This window comes from Vombatus ursinus, unplaced genomic scaffold, assembly GCF_900497805.2.
Source record: "Vombatus ursinus unplaced genomic scaffold, bare-nosed wombat genome assembly UNPS02014799.1, whole genome shotgun sequence".
In the NCBI taxonomy this organism is placed as follows: domain Eukaryota; kingdom Metazoa; phylum Chordata; class Mammalia; order Diprotodontia; family Vombatidae; genus Vombatus; species Vombatus ursinus.
In genome coordinates this window covers 33,931,265-33,956,625 of record NW_020954577.1, presented here as the reverse complement: position 1 = coordinate 33,956,625, position 25,361 = coordinate 33,931,265, and the positions used below count along the sequence as shown (strand labels likewise).

The window sequence follows — 25,361 nt, the reverse complement described above, 5'->3', positions numbered from 1 at the left end:
AGGAAGGAAGGAAGGAAGGAAGGAAGGAAGGAAGGAAGGAAGGAAGGAAGGAGAAACAAACTACAAATATGCATAGGTAATACATAATGTATATATTTCTTCTCACAATCTTATGTCTCATACACAACAATCACCAACTGAAACTAATGTCATTAATAGTATAACTCCAGGGTTAGGATACAGATGGTTGAAATGGAAGTTGGGCCCTGATGAGACTTCATTAAAGACCATGTAGGGGCAGCTAGGTGGCTCAGTGGATAGAGCACTGGCCCTGGATTCAGGAGGACCTGAGTTCAAATCCAGTCTCAGACACTTAACACTTACTAGCTGTATGACCCTGGGCAAGTCACTTAACCCCATTCCCTAACCCAAAAAAAAAAAAAAGACCATGTCAAAGAATGTCTGATATTGGTTCCATATTTTAATGATGTCAAAGGACAGAGCAGGATTTACAATTGGGTTTATTACTAATAAGATCAAAGGTTGGACTGCAGAGTTTGAGAATAGACTGTAGGGGGGTGACTACTCCTGCTCCAACCACCAAACTCAAAAAAGAAAGATATTGCAAATCCCATGAAATAAGCATTATCTCTACTAAAGCATCTTTGAGGTAGACTGCAGGATTTTGAGCTAAAAGGGATCTGTGAGAGCATCTAACCTGGTATCCACAGACCCCCAAGGACCTTGTGCACAGATTTCAAATGGGTCTGGGAACTGGGAAAGGGGGAAAAAATTACAATTTGATTTTCACAAACCTTGAATTTCCTCCTGAAATTTCCATGTTTTATTTGATACACTGAAAAAGCATTAGTCTGAGAGGGATCCACGGGGCTGACCAGATCACCAAAGGGATCCGTGACACAAAACAGGTGAATAACTGCTCAATTCAATCCCTTCAGTTTAGAGAAAATGAAACTGAAAGCCAGAAAGGCTAAGTGCCTGGCACAGAGCCTACAGCAATGTGATGACAAATTCACAATAAGCTCAACATAACTGAAAACCAGGCTTTTTTTTTCTCACAGCCTGAGAAGATAAAAGGGAACATTAGCCTCTACCAAAGTTGGCCACACCCAGCGCTGGGGGGCCTGGTGGCCTATGGAAGAGAACTTGCCCCCAGAGAAGGGCCAATCTGTCCACAGCTAGGAAGGTGGCTCTGCTTCAAACACCAATTGTTATGGAATGATATCACATGTAAACCCCATATCAAAGGCAACACAGGCCTGTGTTTGCAGAGCCTCTGAGCTAGAGACCCTTCTTCCTGACCTTTAACCCACCCTGTCAGTCTGGAACCATGCCAAAGTTTTTTCTTGGGAGTAATCCAAAATATTATTCAATTAAGACCAATCTTAGAAAAGGTTAATTTACTTAGTACACGACACAGCTATGTCTGTGATTTGTGAAATGTTTCTTCTAGCATTAGCTATTTCAACACCCAGAGTGACAGTAGCTTTATAGACCGGTGAAATCATGAGTATGACAATATTGGTTTAATGAAAAGCGGCATGGCAGAGGGGGTCATGGCTCAACCTTGAAGATAAGACGACCTGGGTTCAGGTTCTTCCTCAGACTCACTTAACTATGTTACCATGGGTAAATCACAAATAACCAATCTGCAGGAATGGAGGGAGTTTCCACAAGAGGAATCACCCAACACTAATTTTATAACAGGTCTAGGGACTCCTCCCAAAAAATCTATTATTTATTTTATGACACTAATTACCTTGAAAGTTTACACATTTCCATGCCCAGAAACACCCTTTATTGCTATAACATACTCTGCAGATAAGGCTCTTATCAGGCCTAACTTTCCCATACATATTGAGATGGCCTTTGGCCAAAGGCAATAAAGTGATAACCTGACTTCACTCATTATCAAACATTTTATAGACTATGAGAGAACACTCAGTACTAGGAAAAAATGAAAGTGAAAGATCTGGGAAGGTAGATGGTAGCTACTGAATGGAAACTGACAAATACCTAATCGAGAATTATACATCTAATATTATATGCCCCTGAAGGACAGGAAATGTAGACATCCCTATCAATCTATACCACTGTAAGAGTGAAACTCTGGAGACAGGAAAGAGAAAAAAAAAACAGGCACAAAATCTTTTGCCATTTGGAAGAATGAGACCAGGGAAGCTTTTTCCAATGACTTTCTTTGTCCATTTAAGAGAAAGTAAAATTCCAAATGATTTTACTGTTTTTTTTTCCCCTTTGCATCAAATGCTAGCCTTTTGGACCAGGATAAAGTAGTTACTGCTATTAAAAAACTATCCTCTTATGACAATGCCTAATTAACTTTCTGTGATGATAAAAAATGGTATCCTCATTGTGAGGTGTGAGAAAAGTATGTGAAAAAGAAGAAATACGAAAATAAAAATTTTAAAACAACAAACAGAGAAGTTATACATAACAACCCAAAAGAGGTTTGAGTCCTGTCTCAGACACTCGCTATTTGTGAAACCCTGGGCAAGTCAATTGACTTTGCTACATCCCAGTTTCACCATCTGCAAAATGGTCATAATAATATTTGTATCACACAACTGTCACAAGGCTCAAATGAACTCACGAATATGATAAATATCAGTGATTATTAGTGTCACCAGAGATCAAGGCAAAGGAGAAATGAGAAAACATTGCAAGGAAGGATCCCAAGAAAAAAAAAACCTGAAGCAATAATAACAATAATTAGATGAGGGAATTACAGATGGCGACTTTGGTTTTGCAGTCAGAGGCCAGTGTCTCATCTCATTTGACAAGCCTCTTCTGATTCTGGGGAGCTCTTTGATGTCAGAGAGCTCAGAGGTCAGAGATGCTCTATTAAGGGAGCAGAAGAAAAGAAGAGAGGAGAGGCCGTTAGCGATGGGACAGTGAGGCTCCCACGTGAAACTCTCAGATCTAGACCGTCACAAGCAGGGGAGCCATACTTTTACCCTGTTTGAAGGAAAATCAGATTAAAATTTGTCCTCACATGGTGGTTACACAGAAGCCAGGGCCTCTTTGGGATGTGGGGTCCGATGCTTACCGAGAGTGTGGCTACAACTACGGCAGGACTCAGTGAGACTGACAATTATCTGCTGCACTTCTGCTCGGGGAGGAGTGGGCGGGGGATTGGGGTTTTTCCAGCCATTACATTTACAAGATTCCTCCGCCTGAAAATTTAAAAAGAGAGAGACAAGTTTATATCACAGACTGTAACATGGGCTGATTGCTTCGTATAAGACAATACAGATGAGTTATGAGATAGCTGACTACAGACATTCTGACTCCGCCCACAAGAATAAATACGGACCTAGTAGACAAAGAGAGAAAGGGTTTAGGGATTGTCGTTTTGGGTTTTTTTTGGGGGGAGGGGTAATGGGGGCAGCTCTTTGCCTCCACTGATTCTGACAATCTTCAGCCATCAGCACCAGCAAATTCAGAAAAGCAAGCCTATGACCTATGGCCAACAGCGTCCACCCTTTACTCCTGTTGAGCCTGCTCTTGGCAAGTGTGAGGCATAGGATTCCAGAAACATCCACTGGAAATGTTTCCTGGTGTTTTCAAAGTGCCAAACCAGTCCCCCACACCCTGCCATAGCTGCTCTGCAGCTTAGCCAGGCCTTGGCAGGCAGGCTACAAATAGCCCCCATCTGCTCCACGGGGCTTTCACCCACCTTGACCCTGCCTCGATGAGAGGAAGAGAAAGGAAGAATGCAAAGTAGAAATGTCAGAAAGGTATCTGAGGGCACAAGAGTGAAGGAAGAGGCACGGTGGGAAGGTCTCCTTCAGGGGCTATTTTTTAGGATAGCAAAAGAGGCTAACAAACATGTCCAACAAAGACTCCTGGGGCCTTCCTTCTTTCATCAGATTATCTTTGTGAAATACTACAGGATTACTTAATTTCATAGCATCACAGGAACATGGATCAGAGATCCAGAGCTGAAAGGGTCCTTAAAAGTCATATACTCCAACCCCCTCACTTTTACAGATGAGGAAACAGAGGCTCAAAGATACTAAAATGGTGACATAATCAGTAAGTATCAGAGACAGAACTTGAACCCTGTTCTTCTGAGCTCCAAAAGCATTTTTTTATTTACTCTGCCACATTCAAATTCTTCTCATGCATGGCCTGGGATATAAGTGGATTCCAAGACCTAAAGCTTACCAAAACTCTTTTAAGCAGCAAAACATTTTTTTAATTTAAATATTAACACTGACAAATATTTTTCCAAAATGTACTATATACATCATGGCCCTCTTAATGGGATTATATACTGCAAATAAATTTACTTTCTTTCTCTTGATGATTTAGGGTCATCAGTATTATCAAATATTATACTGTGTAACTTGTCCAACATTTATTTAATAAACACCTCTTGATTATCTACTTTGTGCAGAGCACTGTGCTTGGTTCTGGGAGCCAGGATTTCCACATTAAACTGCCCCCCACTCCCCTAGCCTTGATGAAGCTTACAGTCTAGTGCCCTTAAAGTACTGTCTTCCAGGGCACTGAAGTGCACAGGGCTGATTGTCCTTAAACCAAAAGGCCCAAGATAACTGTGCTCTTATAGAGATGCAACCTGCTCCGGCTTGCTTTCAGCTGTCACTCACTTCTCCAGATCTGTCAACGCCTTTGCTTCTAACAGTCCTTCCTTTCTCATTTACTGCTTCTTTTGTGGTAGGAAAAAAAAACAACAACAAAACTGATAAGCTAATCTTTTGATAATAACCAGTAAATAAAAATAATTTAAATTTTATTTGTATTTATTCTTTATATATTTATTCTGTGTAGAGGTTGTCTTCCCTATCAAAATTTCAGCTCTCTTGTTTTATTCCTGGAATTTGTATGCCCAGAGCCTTAGTACAGTGCCTGACACATTCTTCATAATTACATGCTGATTGACTGATTAAATCTCTAATTCCTGAGCCAAGTTCCTAAAAGTCCATCCTACAGAGGAGAGTGTATCTGCTTTAGTGAATGGGAGTGAAAAGGTGCTGATTTAGCTGTGTGACCTTGGGCAAGTCACTTAACCCCAATTGCCTCACTAAAAAAAGAAAAAGAAAAAAAAAGGTGCTGATGGCTGCTCATGGTTTTTCCACTTTTCTGCTCTCATCTTTTTTCCTGATGGCTGAAATTAGCAAATAAGTAAGTATTATTGCCTTGACTTACTTAGTGGGTAGGTAGATAAACTGGGGGGAGCGGGTGGCCTCCATGAGACAATGTGTGAGAAGACTTAAATAAAGAGAGAAAATTTATACAGGCTGAAGGTGGTTAAGGGTACAGATGGGGGGTGGGGAACAGCCGTGTCATGGCAAAATAATGCCAGAATCTTGCAGGAAAGCAAGCTATTCTCACAGGTACCCCTCCTCCCCTGCCCTTCCCCCACACATACATCCTACCCTGAAACTCCAAGGATGGAAACTGCAGTGCTGGGAAAGAGGCAACAAGGAGTCCTCATCCATACCACACGGGGTAACACACCTCTCCATCCCTAGCACTAGAGAAATGGAAGGGGGCACTGTCTTGCCTATGGAAACTCGGAAAAAAATTCAGAGACAGAAATGTCATGGAAAACTGTGAAAATAAAGAGATGTGTGAAACTGCAAAAAATAAGAAATGTAAAATGTGTGTGTGTGTATGTGTGTGTGTGTACACACACACACATACACATATAAACAGCAGAGTGCAAGGAGGGTACAGGTAAGGAACCATCCTTAAATGTTGAGGAAAGTACACCCCAGATAGGTTGAGGCCCCTACCAGCTACCTACCCCCCTCCATTTTAACAGCTGTTACACCCAGATTTTCTGAACAGGTGGTCTGAGCCTGATGCCCTACTAGAGACTGGTTGTGTTTAGACAATAGTAAATAGCAACAATATACCAATGAATGATACATGCCAAAATTGGGGATGGGGGGCAGGGTGGGATGGACAGGGTAGCCTAGAGGGAAAAAGAAAACACAAAACCGTTACGTTCCAATAAATACTTTCTAACCCAAAGAACAAGGATAGAAGTCACCTGAAGGGGGGGCGGCAGCTTAAAGGGGGAACAAGTGATTGAGAGGGGAAGCCACAACAGGAAGGAGCCAGTAGCCCTGGATTGGTGCACCCCTAATGATTTGAAAACCAGCAACCCCCAGTGAGCAAGTGAATGGTTCCAGAGCATACACTGGAGGGGGTGTGAGTGGAAGCCTGGGCGCCTTAGAAGTGACCTTAAGGTGTCAGTGTGAACACTGAACCAGCTGCAGGAGATTTGGCTTGAGGGTGAGAGAAGGGTGAGGAGACTCTGCCCAGGCCAGGCTGACCTAGTTGTTAGGCCTCCTGCCTTTGCCAATACAGAACGAACCGTGATGATAAAGCAGATCAGATGCGCCCAGTGCAGATGACCTCAATCAGAGGCGCCTGAACTCCTCCCGGCTGTATACTTTACAAGGACAATGCCTAAGAAGCGGGAGGGGACACCTGGGTTGGAGCAGGAATTCTTAACTGGGGTCCCTGGAGAGATTTCAGTGGGTCTGTGAACACTGATGGAGAGAAAATTACATCTTCCCTCTCATTATTTCATTTGTTTACATGTTGTCTCCTTCATTAGATCATAAACCCCTTGAGGGCAAAGACTGTCTCTTGCCTCTTTTCATATCCCCAGTACTCAGTGCCTAGCACATAGGAGGTGCTTAATAAAGGTTTATTCACTGACTCCAAGTCCTGACACCTATCCATTCCACCATGGTGCCTTTTAGGAAACCTCAGTGCATGTGTATGTATGTATATGTATATATGCACATATACATATATGTATACATACATACAAACACATTTATCAAATATAAGGCTGGAAAAATTATGATTCTCCATTTCTGGCACCCCTTAGGAAAAAATATCAGGATGTTGATTTCCAAGGCCTATTCCCCAGCAGGGTTTTGAGGTGTTCCTTGTATTGCAGGGGTCAGTCAAGTGGGCAGGCCTTTAGGAGTGATGGCTGCTCGAGAATAGGCCCTTTGCCTTAGAGGCAGACCCAAGCTGCCTCTGGTAGATGAGATCCATTTCCTCATGTCCACATGTTAGAATCCCAAACATAAGCACACAGTCAATACTCGGTCTATGGGCAGACAGTAGCTTCAAGAGAAGCTTTCCAGGGACCGAAATAAAAGTATCAGCAGCCTGTTTATTTAATACCCACCAGGCCCTCTCTGAAATAGTATAGGGCAGTGGCAACATGAGGTTAACCAAAGGTACTTATTTATTAATCACTTAGGTCCTAAGAAAGAGTTAGAAAAGGGCCTTGCCTCGGCTCCAAAGGGGTTTCCAGTCTAGTCATGGCATCCAAATATCTTTCATCCCAGAAGATTGGGCAGGAGATGATGAAAATTTCTAGCCACAGCCATCGAGCTATGCTGCTAATAGAGTCAATTCATCAGCCAGCATTTATGGAGGACCTACTATGTGTCAAGTACTGCACACGGCGATGGGAATTGAAAGACAAAAAAGGACCAGTCAGTCCCACAAGGAGCTTGCACTAAGACTTTTGGAACAAGTGGGTGTGTGTGTGTGCGTGTGTGTGTGTGTGTAAAATAAATAATAGAAATGGAGGTAGGGCATGTCATGACATGTAGGAGCATCAAGGCCTCATGTACTTGAGCTGAGCTTTGAGAGAAACCAGGAGTAGAGGGACAGTAGTACTTTCAGACAAGGAAGAGGCAAAGGAATTCAATGCAGATTCAGAGAGATGATGCATCTGTCTTGTGAAAGGAGAATGGAATGGCATAGGCTTGCCCAATGGGAGCCCCATTCTCCCCTCCCCCCCCACACACAAAACCTGCTCTGCCTGCTGCCAACTCCCATGGAAGAGGTTAAGGGGCCAACTTCAGGAAAGATGGAATGATGGGTAATTTGAAGGGCCGTGCTCCAAAATTCAGAGCATGCCCAAGGATTCTGCTCATCCTCTGGAAGGATCAGGGTCCCATTGGCAAGACACTCATTACCCAAGGAATAGCAGGAAGGTTAGTCTGGCTGAACCACCAAGTGAGGAAAGGGAAATAACGTCTAACAAAGCTAGAAAGGTAGTTTGGTGCCAGGCTGGAAAGAGTTGTAAATGCCAACAGAGAGATTTATGTTTAATACTAGAGGCAATAGAGAGTCAATGGAGTTTAGTGAGCAGAAAGAGGAGGACCACATGGACAGAGTAGCGCTTCAAGAAAACCCCATTGGCTGCTACGTGAATAATCGATTGGCGAGAAGTCATTTTTTGTTTGTTTTCAGTCCTGTCTGACTCTTCATGACCTCATTTGGGGTTTTCTTAGCAAAGATACTGGAGTGGTTTGTCTTTTCCTTCTCCAGCTCATTTTACAGATGAGGAAACTGAGGCAAACAGGGTAAAGTGACTTGTCCAGGGTCACACAGTTAGTAAGGCTCTGAAGCCAGATAAGTCTTCTTGACTCTAGGCCTAGCACTCTATCCACTTTGAAACAAGCTTCCCCCTAAGGAAAAACTTACAGTAAGGTTATAAAACAATACAAGCTCGTTTACTTACTAATAGTATGACCTTGGACAAATCACTTCCCCCATCAGGTTCCTCATCTAAAAAAGGAGGGGAGTGGACTAGATCAGCAGGTCTAAAACTTTGTGGTTTCAGGACCACTTCCTGCTCCTAAAAAATATTGAGCCCCTCAAAGAACTTGTGTTTATATAGGTTATATCTATTCATATTTACCACATTCAAAATTAAAATATCTTAGTATTCTTATAAAAATGGTTTTGACTTTGCAGACCCCCTGCAAGGATCTCCAGGATTCCTAACCATGCTCTAAGAACCAACGCTACACCTAGCCTGTATCAGATTGCACACCATCTTGGGGAGGGGGATGGAAGGGAGGAAGAAAAAAATTTGGAAGTCAAAATCTTACAAAAGTGAATGTTGAAAACTATCTTTACATGTAATTGGAAAAAATAAAATACTATTAAGTGGGGGGAAAATAAAGGTAAACAAAGAGTAAAAAAAAAAAGAATCTCCAAAAGAATGAAAAAAACAAAAACGAAAACAAAAACCGATACACTGAGTGATCTCCAGGGCCATCTACATTCCAGGCAACCCTAAGACTAAATTACAGCCCGGTTACTGATGTGCACTGGGAGAAGGAGTTTCCTCATGGTCCAAAAACAACTCCTTATAATAACAGTCTAAAGCACAAAGGGGTTTGAAATCCTTATTGGTGGAGAGATTAACCTCACCAAAACAGAGACCTTGAAAGTACACTGAAGGAAGTGCCACCTGGGTCATCAGCACTAGCTTCATTGAGCAAGGTGATATCCCAGGATTCACTGCTTGTCCCGTACCTGGGAGGGAGAAACAAGAAAACAGAGAGACAGGACAACGAAACCCGGCTCATCCCCTAACAAAGGACCAGCAGATGAGGGGAAACGTGGAATTTGAGACTGTCTTGTCCAAAACAGATGGTTGCCTAGTCACCCAGGGAAGGAGGTCACTTCTAAAGGCAGGAGAAACAGCTGGGTCTTTTCTGGGAGGTCTGCAAGCCCTCCTTCCTTCTTTACTCCGTTCCAGGCCTTCAGAGATTCCTCAGCAGAAACAAGATAAGCAAAGACAAAGTCATAGGTTTCGTACTTTCCCCCCCAGGCTTTGGAGCTGAGCTAATGGAAGGGCCATAGAGGAGACAAATTCCAAGCTGAGGAGTTCCTATTTTTTTTTTTCCTAGAAGCAGTGGGGGGTCAACAAAGGTTCTTGAGAGAAAGAATGTCAAGGACAGACTTGTGCTTTAGGAAGGTTCAGATGGCAGCTATGAAGAAGATAGATGGGAACAGGGAGACACCAGAAGCTGGTAATCCAATTAGTCTATGGTGAGAAGTGATAAGGGCCTGAGGTAGATGGCGGGAGTCTTTTGCACTTCAGATAAACAGAACACACACTGTACCAAGCTAATAAGGAGGAGGCAAGCCCCACCCAACCCCTTTCAGTAGCAATTGCCCTGGATTGTACTTTGAGTAACAAGATAGAATTCCTTCCCACCATGGATCTTCAGGTTTCTGCTTTAACTAATATTCCACTAGCCCCATCTTCCCACCATCACAGGCAGGGAAGGATGATATGATATCTACATAGCTTTAGAGCTATGTAGATAGTAAGAGTTCCCCTAGAGAAGGAGAGGAGGTAGGCACTCCAGCTAATTTGGGAAGGCTCTTTCACCCCCACAACCACCACTAGTGGGTCTGGCACAATCAGTGTTTCATAGACAAATGGCAAATTCTACATCACTTAGAAGGCATACTGAGGAACAATGAATCTTGGTTTTGGAACCACTAAACAGCAACCAGTTGGTCATTTCTGATGGGAAAGGTCAAGAGGAGAAAAAGAGCACCAGGCTAGTTAAAGAGAAGGGTTCCAGGGGAATGCCAAAGAGAACAAACGTTGTTCTTTGAATGGTCTTTGAATGCTCAGCAACCCCCAATCCCCACCCCCCACTGCCACCACACCCCATATTTAAGGGATCAGAAACTGGAGCCTTTTCACCCAACCTGATGTTTGCACAAACTCCCAGTTTCACCAAAGTTTAAGCCAACACATAAACAAACTTATAATAATCCTTACCTAGAGACAATAAGGACTTTCTACCCATACAGAACGTATCAGGATAAATGCAATCCAAGCAAAAAAGACAAAAAGCCACCACCAGCTATCCCTCACCTACCTCACTGCTACCAGCTGGTTCTTTGTATTGATAAAAAGAATACATACTGCACTGTGCTGACTTAAATTCACAAAGCCTCACAGGCCTGCCTACCTAATGCAATAAAGAAACATGCTCAAATCAGTCACGGATGAAATAACTGGTGTGAAAAGCTCAATGAAGCAACCCAAAATAAATATTGATTCTGTGGCCTTCTCCTCATCCGTCACCCCAGGTAAAGACCCCAGCCATGGAGGAAGAGGAGGAAGAAGAAGAGGAGGAGGAGAAGGAGGAGGAGGGCCAGAGTTCTGACGAGGCCAAGCTCAGCATTTCCTGGGTCTCACTTGTTCCATCCCCCTCATTTAGGAGGGCTCCCCACCCCACAGTCAGGGACGTTGCCTTTCTTCTCAACTCCAGGCCTGTCAGAACCTCCAACTCAGTGTCCAGAAAGCATCAAAAACTCAACCTACCCACAGTGAAGTCTGTCTTCAATATTCAAGCCACTCCCCTCCTATTTCTGTCCAAGGCACCACCACCCTTCCAGTGGCTCAGGTATGCACCATCAGCAGCATCCAAGACCCTTCCCCTTCCCCCACTCCCCATATCCAGTCTATTCTACCTTCCGATGCCCCTTTCTCTCTACTCAGTCATCCCTATATTTTAGGCCCTCATCACCCTAGGCCACAACCGAATTGAACTCCTGGCTCCCAGTGCTTCCCCTCTCAGTTCAACCTCTACCTAGCCACCAGACTCATCTTTCTTAGCACACATCAGACCAGGTCATTCTCTTGTCCAGAAGGCTTCCCAACCCTCTCGCCTCAGACTCCCCAGACTGACATTTATAGCCTTTGACATGATCTGGCTCCACAGCATCCCCACCTCCCACCCCCAAGATTATTTTTTTTTTCCTTTTGAGCTCTCTCTCTCTCTCTCTCTCTCTCTCTCTCTAATCCAGCTAAAACAGTAGATGACCTGCTTTTTCCTGAATGCAGAATTTTCTCTGGGTATTTGTATAAGCTATAACCTAGGTTGGACCTGGAAAAGCATTCCTTCCTCATGTCTCTCTGAGAACCCTGCGCTTCCTCAAAGGCTTAGCTCAGGTACCACTCCTCCCGGAGGCCTTTATTGAGCTTCTGTTGAGTTCACTGCTCCTCAAATTATCCTATCCATACTTATCTGTGGATGTTATTATCTAGGATACACCTATCTGTTTGTATTCAATAGTCACTCCATACCCCCACCCCTCAAAGAATTTAAGCACCTAGAAGGAAAGGGACAGTTTACCTTTGTACCTCTTTCTAGTGCCTAGCATACATATCTTTTTTTTCTTCAGGACATTTAAGTGACTTGCCTAGGGTCACAGAGCTAGTAAGTGTCTGAGGCCAAATTTGAGCTCAGGAAGATGAGTCTTGCAGACTTCAGGCCTGGTACTCTATTCTCTGTACCACCTAGCTGTCCCTTACACATATATAGTAGGTACATAATAAATGCATGTTAAATTATATTGTTATAAATTATAGTATTGGGATAACTGGAGTCTTCTGAGTTCTGGCCCCCTTTTCCACTTTATTTCATGTGATTGCAAAATATTTTTAATTTTTTTAAAAATATGAATCATCTTCTAAAGGATATTTTTGTGCATAAAACTTCCCCCTTTGCTAAGTAGAACATTTTCAAGACTTTCATGTCTTTTAGAGATGATAAGCTGACTCTCCATGTAATAGGCAAGATGATACATGTTCCCGTATTTGCCCTCCTGAAATACCCTTTGTGCCACCTTAATTAGTCTACATCAGTATTACCACCTTTTCTGACAAAAAAAGCAAAGACAGGTCTCCCCTTGAAAGACATTTTCCCCATCTCTCCTTAATCAGCCAGTATTGCTGCTATCTCAAGGACCTCTCAAAGGAGGGTGGGGGAGAGGAAGGGCATGCAAGCAGCAGCCTTCCCAAAGCATCTTTCTTGAGACCCCCTGTCTATTTTAGGGATGATCTTCCTGGCCAATTACTATATTAAGTGCCTAGGGCAGAAAGGGCAGGTCTGTACAGATTATGGAGCTTCCTACTAGGCAAAGAAAGAGGCCACAAGTCAGTTTCAATCAGGCTCACTATGAGGGACAGAAAACTAGGGGAGCTGGATTAAAGGCCCAGTGAATCTATTAGTCTTTTTTATAATGGGAGAATGCAGGTAAGGCCAGCAGCAAAGAAGCAACTGCAGAAGAGGAGAAAGAGTCCTGGAGTTGGAGGCAGAAAAACTGGGCCAGGATCTGAAACCTGCCAGCCACAGAAGATAAATGTGCCCTTGGCAACTCACCACATCTCTCCAAACTTCAATTTCCCTATCTGTAAAAATCATGCTAATAACACTTGGCGGTGGGGATCAATGAGATCATGTATACAAAATGTTTTGCAATGGCTGAAGTGCCACGTTTATATTATTAGCACATTACTATTATATGATGTTCAATTAAGATGATAATAAGAATAAAGTTGCTTAAATGACTAGCTAAATAAAAGAGTTAGAAGCTCAATGACAGAGATGAAAAGCAAACAGGCATGAACAGCAGGGTTGGTGATGAGTACGATGGGTGTGAAGATGTTTTGGATGATGTCCAGATGGAAAGAAACCAGGGCGTCCTGCAGAACAATCAAGGTAAGCCCTCAGAGCTCTAATAACCAAAGCAGCAACCAATGCGGCCTGCTGAACACCAGTCATGAAAGGGTTACTCCACCTTCTGGCCTAAGAGGTGAGTGATCAGAGGCACAAAATTGGATGTGCATTCTCCAGTGTTGCTGATGCATTCGTCTGCTTGGCTGGTATACACGGACTTGTTCTAGAGCAGGGATTCTACCCAAAGAAAGGGGGAGGCAGATGGATTGGTATGGAGTGAGAGATATGGCAGGAAAAGTAGCAAGAGGGACAACTAGGTGGCACAGTAGACAGAGCATCGGCCCTGGAGTCAGAAGGACCTGAGTTCAAATCCAGTCTCAGACACATAACATTAGCTGTGTGATTTTGGGCAAGTCACTTAACCCCAATTGCCTAAGCAAAAATAAATAAATAAAATAAAATAAAATAAAAAATGGAAAAAAAAACCATTAGAGAAGTTCAGTTTCTTATGAGCCTCATCTCTATTCTTTGCATCTTAAATTTTTGTGTTTGTTGACGACTGTCAAGTTGACAAAAATTTTTTAAACGCCCATTGTTTAGAATTCTAAAATGATGTTTTCATTGGTTTTGGATAGTTTCTTTTTAGAAGGGAACCCACAACAAAAGCATGCCATACAAGGATGAAATGGGAAATATGCATCTTCCATCAGTCTTTAGGGTTGCACTGCCAAGAGGCATCAGCCTTATTCTGCTTAGTTCTGGAAGATGGAACCAGGAGCCATTAATGGGGAGAAGTTACAAAGGGCTGATCTGAGGGAAACAACTTCGCATCTTCCCAGAATAGTCACAAATGGATCAGGGGGACCTTGGGAGGATCAGGACACCCCTTTCTCCCACCCCCCCCATTGGAGGCCTTCAAGTAGAGCCTGCAGGATGACTACTCATCAGCTACACTCTAGTGGTGATTCTTTTTTCAGGTATGGTTTGAATGGGTGGCTTCTGTGGACCCTTCCAACCCTGCAAGGCCAGATTCCATGAAGCTCCATTGAATTTAGTATACTGTACATATGCAAACAGCTCCCATATTTATGAGGCAGTGAGTACTGTATTTGGAATCAGAGGGCCTGGGTTCAGATTCCAGCTAAGTCACTTAACCTCTCCCTGGGCACCTCAATTCCAGGGCAATGAAATGAGGGCAGTGGAATTAAAGCCCTCTCTGGTTCCTTCCATCTCTCAGTCTATGATCAACAGCCTGGGGACCTTCCTATGTACAGTTTTCTTTTCACTGCCTATAAATGATAGTCATAAAACAAAGCAGCTTCAATCCAGAGACTTAAAGGCTTATCAATATGAGTAAAGATTAGTATCCTTGTGGATGTTGATAAGGCCATTAATATTCTAACAAGGATATTAGATTCATTACTTCAATGGTTCCATGATCTTGGTGATGTGGGTATTCCCTCCACAGGAACAGACTGTATAACCCATCTAACCAGCTTCATGCTGTGAGGCCCATAAATCCACAGAATACCCTGGAAACCTTACTCTAGGGTATTACCCATTTATTGAGTAGCAGTGGAAAACCTCAGGCTCTTAGGGACCAAATGGCATCATCAGAAGCCTGTGATGGCTTGCTCGTGTACAGCTAGCTATAAACCACTTAAAACCTGGATGGGCCAACTCCTTCCATTAGGACAGCCTCCAAAAGGGTAGGAAAGAGCCAAGTGTTAACAGGCACCTTTCCCATCTTTTCATTGATGCTGCAACCAGAACATTTAAAGATGAAATGAATAGAGGGGAAGAGGAATGATGCTCCACAGTAAATACTAACTGCTCTACCTCCATTGATGGCCCTTCACAAAAGAGAAGGAAACTTTCCACACTTTTTAAACAGTTTCAGTTTTCTAGCTGATGACAATCAATCAAAAAGCATTTAAGCAGCAATTACTATGGACCTTTCCAACCAACCAACCAGGTTGTCTTGGGCTGGAAATTTGTTTCACTCTTGTCTTTTTGTGGGTTCTGCTGCTCTAGAATTTGTTTAGAACCATTATGTACAGGTATTTGGAGGGATTTGGGGGAGAACTCAAGCAAGTCACTGCTTTTACTCTGCCATCTTGGCTCTGCCCCCCGCAGCAATTACTATGGGCCAAGTGCTGGGGACACAAAGAGAGGTAAAAAACAGCCCTTATTCTCAAGGAGCTCTAAATCTAATAAGATAATATCAATAAGTAGGCAAACACAGAACGTATACGGTGGATGGAGGGTAATCTTAGAAGGGAAGACGCCGTTAACTGCTAGCAGGCAAACCACTATTGATCTATTCTAATACAAAGTACTCTATAGAGCCAGACAGAATATTTTTGGCTTTTCCTTCCAAAAGCTTTCCACTCCTTCTGTTGAATGGAAATGTACTTCTATGTTATAATAGAACTCAATGTAAAAATAGGCCATGCTTAAAAGAAAAAGTCTTATTGATGCCTTTCCCATCCCAGTAATTTCCCAATATATCTTCCCTCCTTAAAACAAAGCAAAAAAGCTAAATAACTGTCTGACAAAACAACCCATCTGATAGCGTGTACATCTGCATCCATGGGCCCCTCCATCTCTCTGACAAGGGCAGTTGTTTCATCAACTGTTCTCAGGACTAAGATTGGTTACTGCAACCAATCTGATTTCAGCTGCCTTTTAGCAGAGTTCTAGGGCTGCTTTCTTCACTCCATAGACTAATTTACTTTGAAGGAAACCACTTCTGAAGCAGTTTTGCTCAAGTATGTCTGTTCCATACAGTGGGAGGTACACGCACGGTTTTCATCAAGTTTTAATATAGCTTAAACCTTTTCTCTCCTGCTCTCAATTTCTAAAGACAAGGGAGCCTTCCTGATGAGGCTCTAATTCATCTTGCTTGTTCCGCACTTCTCAAAATCTCTAGCTCTTGTAGCTGGGAAGCAGTCAATCAGGGCCCATGGCTCCTTTTGGTTTGAGCCTGGAACGTAGGAGCAGTGTTCTTCAGTGGGAGCCATGCTCTTTTTACTCTAATGACAGAGTTCACTAAGTGTTACTTGTCCAGAAAAAAATAAACTTCTGACTTCGAATGAGTTGGCTAATTATAGGTTATGCCTGGCTTACTCCAGGACGTTTTGACCGTCCCAAAGTAAACCCTAATCTTCAGGGTGGGAGCCCAAATGGCTTCCGTCGTCCAGAGATCAGGAAGGCCTAGGTCTGGGCCAAACCATTCAGGCTTATGCTTCAGCAGAGTTCCTGGGCCCACTGATCTATCCCCATGCCTCTTGGCTGGAACCAAGATAAGCCTAGCCTCCTGAAATACTTCATGGCAATTCAACAGTGAGTTGGAGTCAGTGAGAAAACAGGAGAAGAGGGTGCCTTGGAAGCCAAAACCTAGGACAGAGAATTCCTGGCATCTCTTGGCATTTCGATTCACTCCTTGACATGCAAAGAAATCTCGGGTTATACTCACATGGTGTCAAAACAGCTACTCAGTAGAATTAATGCGCTGAAATAAAGAGGGAGAAAAAGCTGACAAACTGGTTGGTTTTCACCAACAACTGTTGATTGGCTGAAATGTCCTATTTTTCAGCTCAATGTTCTGACATCATCTGGACAGCCCTGGCGAGCAGCCACTAAAAGATGATGCCTTGTATTTTGTGAGCATCCCCTTGGCAAACAACACTCATCTGGTTGTTTACCAATTTTCATTTCTATCTCTACTAACAATCACCAAATATAACCAGACTAAAGTAGGGGCAGTTAGGTGGCAGAGTGTCCAGTCTGGAGTTAGGAAGACCTGAGTTCAAATCCTACTGACACTGGTATGAAACCTTGGACAAGTCCCTTAATTAGTTTATCTCAGTGTCCTCATTTGTAAAATGAGAATAATAACAGTACCCATGTCTCAGGGTTATTGTGAGGATCAAGTGAGATATCAAGTGTAAAGCACTTAGCACAGTGCCTAGCACATAGTAAGTCTAAGTCAACATTAGTTATTTCTATTAACTAAACTTCCCTCCTGAGTTTTGACCTCACATTTTCAGCTACCTCCAGAATACTTTGACTGAACATGTACTGAGACAGACCAGTCTTCTCCCCATTGCCCCTAGCCAGCTCTGTCTTCTCAGCAGCCTCATTTCATCAATGCTCCCTGTATTTTCCCATTCGAGAGGCTTCACCCCAAGACACACAGAACCAAAATTTCCTGTTGGCTTTCTTTCAAAATGCCTTTCAGACTCAGCCCTTCCTTTCCATTCACTATCTGCTGCCAACCTTGTGACCTCATGCCTAAATTATTACAACAGTGTCTCAACTCATCCTTTTTTTTCTTGCGTTTTGGTGAGACAATCAGGGTTAAGTGACTTACCCAGGGTCACACAGCTAGTAAATGTCAAGTGTCTGATGCCGGATTTGAACTCAGGTCCTCCTGACTCCAAGGCTGGAACTCTATCCACTGAGCCACCTAGCTGCCCTCAACTCATCTTCTTGATTCCAATTGCCCCCAAATCACTAGAACCACATCTATCTTCCTAAAACTCACCCTTCACTATAACAATCTGTATTTGTGTATGCTTTCCAAAGCACTTTTGCAAAACTTATATCTCATTTTATCTTTACTATACCCTTCAAATTTGTGGAAAGGTATTTTTATTCCTGATATACAGATAAGGAAACTGTGTACTAGAAGAGTAAGGGTAAATTAACCTCTTTTTGTATCATGGGTCCCTCTCCCTTTGGCAGGGGTGGTCCTTCGAGCCCCTCTCAGAATAAGGATTTTTTTCTTTTTAACAAGAGACTTTTAAAATTCTTTTTGTCTTTAGTTCCAAATTCTCCCTCTCTCTACTCTCTGCTCCACCCAATGAGAAGGCAATAAAAATAAAACCTATTACAAATATGCATAGTCATACAAAACTAATTTCAACATGGGCCATGTTCCTCCAAAAAAGACAAGAAAAAGACAGAAAAAAATACACTTCAATCTGTACTCTGAGTCCATCAGTTCTCTGTCTGGAGGTGGAGAGCATTTTTCATCATTAGTCCATTGGAAGTGTGGTTGGTTAATTATGTTTCTGAAAGTTACTAAGTCTTTCCAAGATGATTATCTTTATAATACTGCTGTTACTGGGTACAATGTTCTTCTGCCCTGCTCACTCCACTTTGCATTTCTTACAGCACAATAGTATTCCATCATATTCATATACCATAATTTGTTTAGCCATTCCGTGATTGATGCAGAATTGATGTCTGTTTGACACCACAAAAAGAGCGACTATAAATATTTTTGACATGAGTCCTTTTCCTCTTTGATCTCTTTAGGGTATAGCCCTAGTAGTGTGGTACTGCTGGGTCAAAGGGCATGCTCATTTTAATCACTTTCCGCACATGCTTCCAAATGGCTTTCCACAATGGTAGGACTATTTCACAGCTCCACCAACGGTGCATTAGGGTACCTGATATACCACATCTCCTCTAGCATTTGCTAATCTGATGAGTGCCAAGTGGAATCTCAGTGTTACTTAATTTCCATTTCTCTAATTATTTGTGATTTTCATAAGGCTATCAAAAGTTTTGATTTCTTCCTCTAAAAATTGCCTATTCATATTCATTCTTACCTGCTATCAGTTGGAGAATAACTCTTAGAATAAGTCTTAAATGCATGCAGTAAAAAGCATTAGATTACAAAGGAAACCACTTATCAAAAGATTTTCAACACCACGTTTGCAGACCCCATGAACTGATGGTGGTCTCTAAAGTCTATTCTATAATTGGTGATGCTAAGGAAAGATAACTGATGATCTCCCACAAACAACTGAGCAGATCAGGACCTCCCACACAACCAAAGCTAAAGGAATAAGCCACGGACAGCTTTTTGGTGTTGGAAAAGGTGAAATGACTAAAAGGAATCATTTCTACACCAGCAGAGCCTGATGGGAACAAGGATTCAAAATATTAAGGTGATGAGACCTTAAGGGTCATTGATTCCAAGATCTTCATTTTGCAAATAAAGAAATTTAGGCCCAGAGAAATTTCCCAAGGTCATACAGGGATTCAATGACTGAGGCAGGATTTGAGCCCTAGGTTTCTAAATCCAGTGCTCTCCAGACCATATCCCCTCACCACTAGGCTTAGCTCCCAAGTCACCACATTGGTCACAACCTTCCTCAGGTATCCAGTTATTCTCTTTACCTCCTGAAATGATATTATTTACTATTGTGCATCTGTTATAACCCCACTGTGAGGACAGGGTCCATTCCATTTAGCCAATGGGCCAGCCAAAGGTTGGCCTCCATCACCATGGAGGATGTCCAGTGCAAAGTTGGGAGCTTTCCTGGGGGTGAAGTCCTCTGAATGCCTCCATTTATTATTTACATGTCATGGATGGAACAAGGTGAAAGAACAAGCCCTTTTAGCACTTAGCAGAGTTTATTCAATGCCTGCTATGTGCCAGGTATTGTGGTGAGCACTGAGAATATAAAGAAAGGGAAAGAACTAAAGACAAAAAGAATTTTAAAAGTCTCTTGTTAAAAAGAAAAAAATCCTTATTCTGAGAGGGGCTCAAAGGACCACCCTTGCCAAAGGGAGAGGGACCCATGATACAAAAAAGGGTTAATTCACCCTCATTCCCTTCTCAGTTTAATTGAAGAGTTGAAGTTGTTTAGCTGTGCTGAGTCTTCATGAACCCATCTGGGGTTTTCTTGGCAAAGATGATAGAGTAATTTGCCATTTCCTTCTCCAGTACATTAAGGCAAATTAAGGTTAACTTGCCTAAGGTCATGTAGCTAGTGAGTACCTGAGGCCACATTTGAACTCAGGTCTTCTGACAACAGAGCCAGTGCTCTATCCACTGAGTCACCTAGCTGCCAGCTAACAACTACGTATAAAAAAAGATATGTACAGCATAGACTGGAGATAATCTACCAAGAGAAGGTACTAGTATTAAGAAGGATCAGGAAAGGCTTTTCATAGAAGGTAGGATTTTAGCTGGGACTTGAAGGAAGCCAATGGAGCCGGGCAAGAATTCCAGGCCTGTGGAGAAAGCCAGGGAAAATGCTGGAAAAGTCGGAAGATAGAGTGTCATAAGTGAACAACAGCAAAGAGACCAGTATCACTGGATCATAAGGGTACGTACAGGGGAGTAAGGTGTCAGAAGCCTGGAAAACTAGGAAGTGGCCAGGTTATGAAGGGCTCTAAAAGCCAAAGGGGAGCTTTTCAATTTTATTCTGGAGGTGATAGGGAGCCACCCAAGTTTACTAAATAGGGAAATGACACGGTCAGATCTCAGACCTGCACTGACAACTAATGGACTGCATGACGGGACACTTGAAGCACCAGACCAATCAGAAGGCTGTGGCAATAGCCCAGGTATGAGGCCATGACAGCCTGTGCCTGGGTGGTGGTAGTGTCAGAAAACAGGAGGTGTACATGAGAGACTGTATGAAGGTAAGATTGACAGGATTTGACAACAGATTGGTGACGGGGGTGAGAGTGAGCCAGGAAGGTGAGATAGGGAGGACAGGGGTGGCCATGGCACTAACAGGGCAGATAGCAAGAGTGGATGCTTAGTAAATGTTCATTTGACTGAGTCCCTGAGGAGATCATATCCTCAAGGGTTACACGATGAAGTGGGCAATTGCTGCCTGGCTCTATCACAGGCCTCAACTGTTTCCTGGTACCCTGCCATCTCACTTCAACATTAACTTGTTATGACCAACGCAAATTATAGCCACCTCCATTATTAGTCACACTGGGATGCTACTGTCTTTTTCTTATCCTTATAGAATCAATTACATCTCCTAGAGCCAAGTCATGGTGTGAGCACTCAATAACTGCTGATTGATTAGTATATGGAACAGACTATAACTAGCTCCACGTATCATACTCAGATCACTGAAGATATACCTACAACCTTGGCCTGTGATTACATTTCTTGCAACTACCAGGTACTATACACCAAAGTGATTATTACAGTTCTTAACTCACATTTTCACTTGATGAAGTAGAAAAATACTTATTAAGCACCTCTTGGGTACAGAACCCCGGGTGAGGTATGGAGAGAGGAATATGAGTAACAGGAGAGGGAGGGCCTTGTTCCCACCTTCTCTTCCATTTGTGTAATGCAAGTAACAACCAGAAACATGCAGGGGATCCACAAGTCTGGATGCCGGGTTATAATATAATATAATCCTGACTGAGGGCTGTCAATACCGTTTATGAGCACATTGTTTTATGCCTTAATTGATATTAATAATTAGAAAGGCACCCAAAGCTCTTGCTACTCTTCCCACTCTCAAAGCACATTGTATAATTTTGGTACATGTACAGGAACTACTCTGAAAGAAGAATTTTTAAATGGGGAATTCTGTTCTATAGAATCACAGCAGAAATTCAAAGCATTTACAGTAATAATACAAATTGCCTTTATAAAGTTGAATTGTTTTCCGTGTGTGTGTGTGTGTGTGTGTGTGTGTGTGTGTGTGTGTGTGTGTTTAAGATATTCAGTAGTGCATTTTTCCCCAGGGATCTCAAAGCATTTAATGTATTTTACCTCTCATTTTTCTTCAGACCATAGTTATGACAATTTCAGACCAACTGATATATAAGCAATTAATACAAACATATATAAAACCAAGAGCCATTCCCCAGTGGAGAAGTGGTCAAAAATATATGAGAAGTTTTCAAAAGAAGAATCACGAATTATCTGCAATCACATGAAAGATTCCTCTAAGTCACCAATGAGAGAAATGATAGTTAAAATAAATTTTAATTTTCACTTCATATTTTGTTAAAAAAATTAGCAAACATGGCAATAGATCAAAATAGTCAGTATTGGAAGACCTGAGAGATAAAAAAGGAAACTAATGCATTGGTGGTTTTTGTTGTTGTTGTTGTTTTTTTGTTTTTTGCTTTTTGATGAGGCAATCGGGGTTAAGTGACTTGCTCAGGGTCACATAACTAGTAAATGTCAAGTGCCTGAGGCTGGATTTGAACTCAAGTCCTCCTGACTCCAAGGCTGGAGCTCTATCCACTGCACCACCTAGCTGCCCCTGAAACTAATGCATTGTTGGTAGAATTGTGCTCATTCTGGGAAATCATTTGGAATTTTTAAAAAGTCACTAACTGTACATATCCTTTGACCCAGATAGTCCACTACTGGGTCTATACTCCACAGAAGTCAAAAACAGGAAGAAAGACCCTACATGTATGCCAATCATAGCAATACCTTTTTGGGTAGCAAAACAGGTGTCTAAGGACTAGGAATGACTGAATAATTTGTGGTATATCATTGTAATGGAATATTATTTCACTATAAAAATGAACATGAAGGATTCAGAGAAACACGGAAAGACTTGAATTAATATACACAGTGGCATAGACCAAAACAAGGCAAAAAAGTGAGTAACTGTAATAAGTGGCCAAGGAGAGGGATAAAGAATGTGTACTTCCCTCCTTTCAGAAGAGTGGTGGGAGAACTATGGGTAGAATGTTGCTTATACAATACTACCATGTTACTCATTTTATTTAACACTAAAAGGACCTGAATTTAAAAATAGATTGAAACACCAGGCTGTCAAGGAGGCAAATACAGGAGGCTATTTGATGGCAGTGGTAGAATGATGGACCTGGAGTCAGGAAGACTCGAGTTCACATCCATTCTCAGATACTTACTAGCTAAGTGACCTTGAGCAAGTCACTTGACCTTTGTCTGTCTCATTTTCCCCAACTGTAAAATGGAGATGATAACAGCACCTACCTCGAAGGGTTGTTGTGAAGATCAAATGACATAATTATTTGTAAAGCAGAGTGCCTGGCACATAGTAGGTACTATGTAAATGCTTATCCCTTTCCCTTTACCTAAAGATAGTAGGATGAAAATGTTTATTTCAAAGTAGAATTATATCTGCCCATAGTTATTTGTATTCAAAGCATATTTACAGAGATAGAAATAGCCAATAATAGTAAAATTATGGGGAAAATTTTTAATTATTTTTTTAAATTACTGTATCGATTAAAACAATTGATATGACTGGTACTTCACCCTTCTATTACGAGGGAGGACTCACTGGGTTGCAGGGAGGGGGGTTGTCACTGCCAGAAATGACTATGTTATAAAGCATAAAACATGTTTTAATTACCCCCAATTTATAAAAGAAACTGAGGCCCAGAGTGTTTGTTAAACTGAATTGTGCCAAAGGTCCAATGGGTAATAACACCAGAAAAAACGATGAGAATGCAGTTCAGTAGTCTTGTCTTCTAAACTATACTAGCATGATACCTCTTCGTGTCTTTTTTTTTTTTTTTATTCTTATACCGTAGTGGAAAGATCACTGGATTTAGTCCAGGAACCTTGTATGACTTGAGTCCCAGCTCAGCCGGTGCCTCATAACCCAGCAGTGGGCACCTCTTTAACCTCTCCATGACTCTCAGCTTCCTCATCTTTCAGACACTACTACCCACACATCAGACAGCCTGTGAGGATGAAGAGGAAATGTGTGGGAAGGTGTGTTTTGAAAAGGAAGGACAAAACACTACACAAATCATTTTCAACACCTCAAGGACTTTTGGTCCTCATTCGACCCATAGATATTCCTGCCTGAACTTTTGCACCCAGGAAAATCAGAAGTTAATAGTAAGTTGCCACGAGTGGTCTGACAAAGAAATTATATGACCAGAAATTGATGACCTGAATGAAACTGAACATTGCCTATGGCAAATGGTCAGCTTTATAACAATAAGGATGCTTCTCTCCTCACCCAACCACCCACCTCCACTTGAAGCAAAGGCACCATGTGAAATTGTACTAAATCTCAAAGATGGAAGGGACCTGAGGCCATCTTGTACTTAAACAAGAGCCCTTCAATAACAGATGAGGAAAAAAAAAAGCAATTTTTGCTTAAAAACCTCCAGAGTCAGCCTTCTTCAAGGCAGCAAGATATAGTGGAGAGTGCAACTGGAGTCACAGGACCTGGGTTTAGTACCCAGCTCAGTCACTTACGACCTGTGTGATCCTGGACAAGTCACTTTTCTTCTGTGAGTCTCACTTATGCTCATTCCCTGAGTGATATGAGGCAAATCAATTCCCTGGGCCTCGGTTCTCTTCAACTGTAAAATGAGAGGGTTGTACTAGATAGCCTCTGATGTGGCTTCCAGCTATCAATCTAGGATCTCAGAGCATCACCATACACTTGAGCATATGGATACTAGGGGCCTGTCAAGCATCCAGGGACACACAAGATGTATCACATTACCTTTCTTGCATACCAGTAATTCAATGGGAGTTCATAACTATCAAGAAGATTATTACCTATACTACTATAAACTAATGATAATGATAACAATAATTCTTTGGAGAGAGAAGACCTTAACTTTAAGGCATTCTCTATGATGAGGCAGACACAGGCCCCTGAGGAGGTTCTTTATCTTCTGGACCTCGGTTTTCTCAACTGTGAAATGGGATTGATAATACCTTCCCTACCAATTTCACAAAAGTGTTATCAAGATCAAAGGAAATGACATACGTGATGGCACTTTGCAAAAGGATGAAGTGTCAAAAACTGTCAAGGTGATAGTGGAGAACTGAAATGACTGAATCTTATTACCCCTGAAGCAATAAGATGTGGGCAGAGTCCATTGATATTAAGTCAAAACATCCAATGCTGTGTTTGAAGAATAATATTTGACCATCATACAAGAAGGGAGATGGCATGGACCTAGTAGGTAACGGCCCTCTAGCCACCCATGAAGAAAGAAAGATCTGGTTCAATTGTTGCCTCCATGTGTGACCATGGTGAAGTCACCTAATCTCTAAGGCCCCAGAAAACTCTTTACAGACCAGAAGGAAGAAATAGTAGAGTTAAAATAGTCTTGGATGGTAAGATAGTAAGAAAACCTGAATTTGAATCATGGCTCTGCCACTTGCTGTAACTTCTCTTGTTCTCAGTTTCTAATCCTCCTCCGTAAAAAGGGGCAGATAGGTGGCTCTGGCTTGGAGTCAGGTGGACCTGAGTTCAAATCTGGCCTCAGACACTTGACACTTACTAGCTGTGTGACCCTGGGCAAGTCACTTAACCCCAATTGCCT

General features: G+C 42.2%; 1 protein-coding gene across 1 annotated transcript in view; it reads right to left on the bottom strand.

Moving 5' to 3' along the window:
- Positions 1-25,361, bottom strand: part of KAT2B (lysine acetyltransferase 2B) — a 116,674-nt gene that overhangs the window by 84,399 nt on the left and 6,914 nt on the right. The window contains exon 2 of the mRNA XM_027872328.1: positions 3,029-3,155. Coding sequence (XP_027728129.1) covers positions 3,029-3,155 — 127 coding nt within the window. The remainder of the gene's footprint in view (positions 1-3,028; positions 3,156-25,361) is intronic.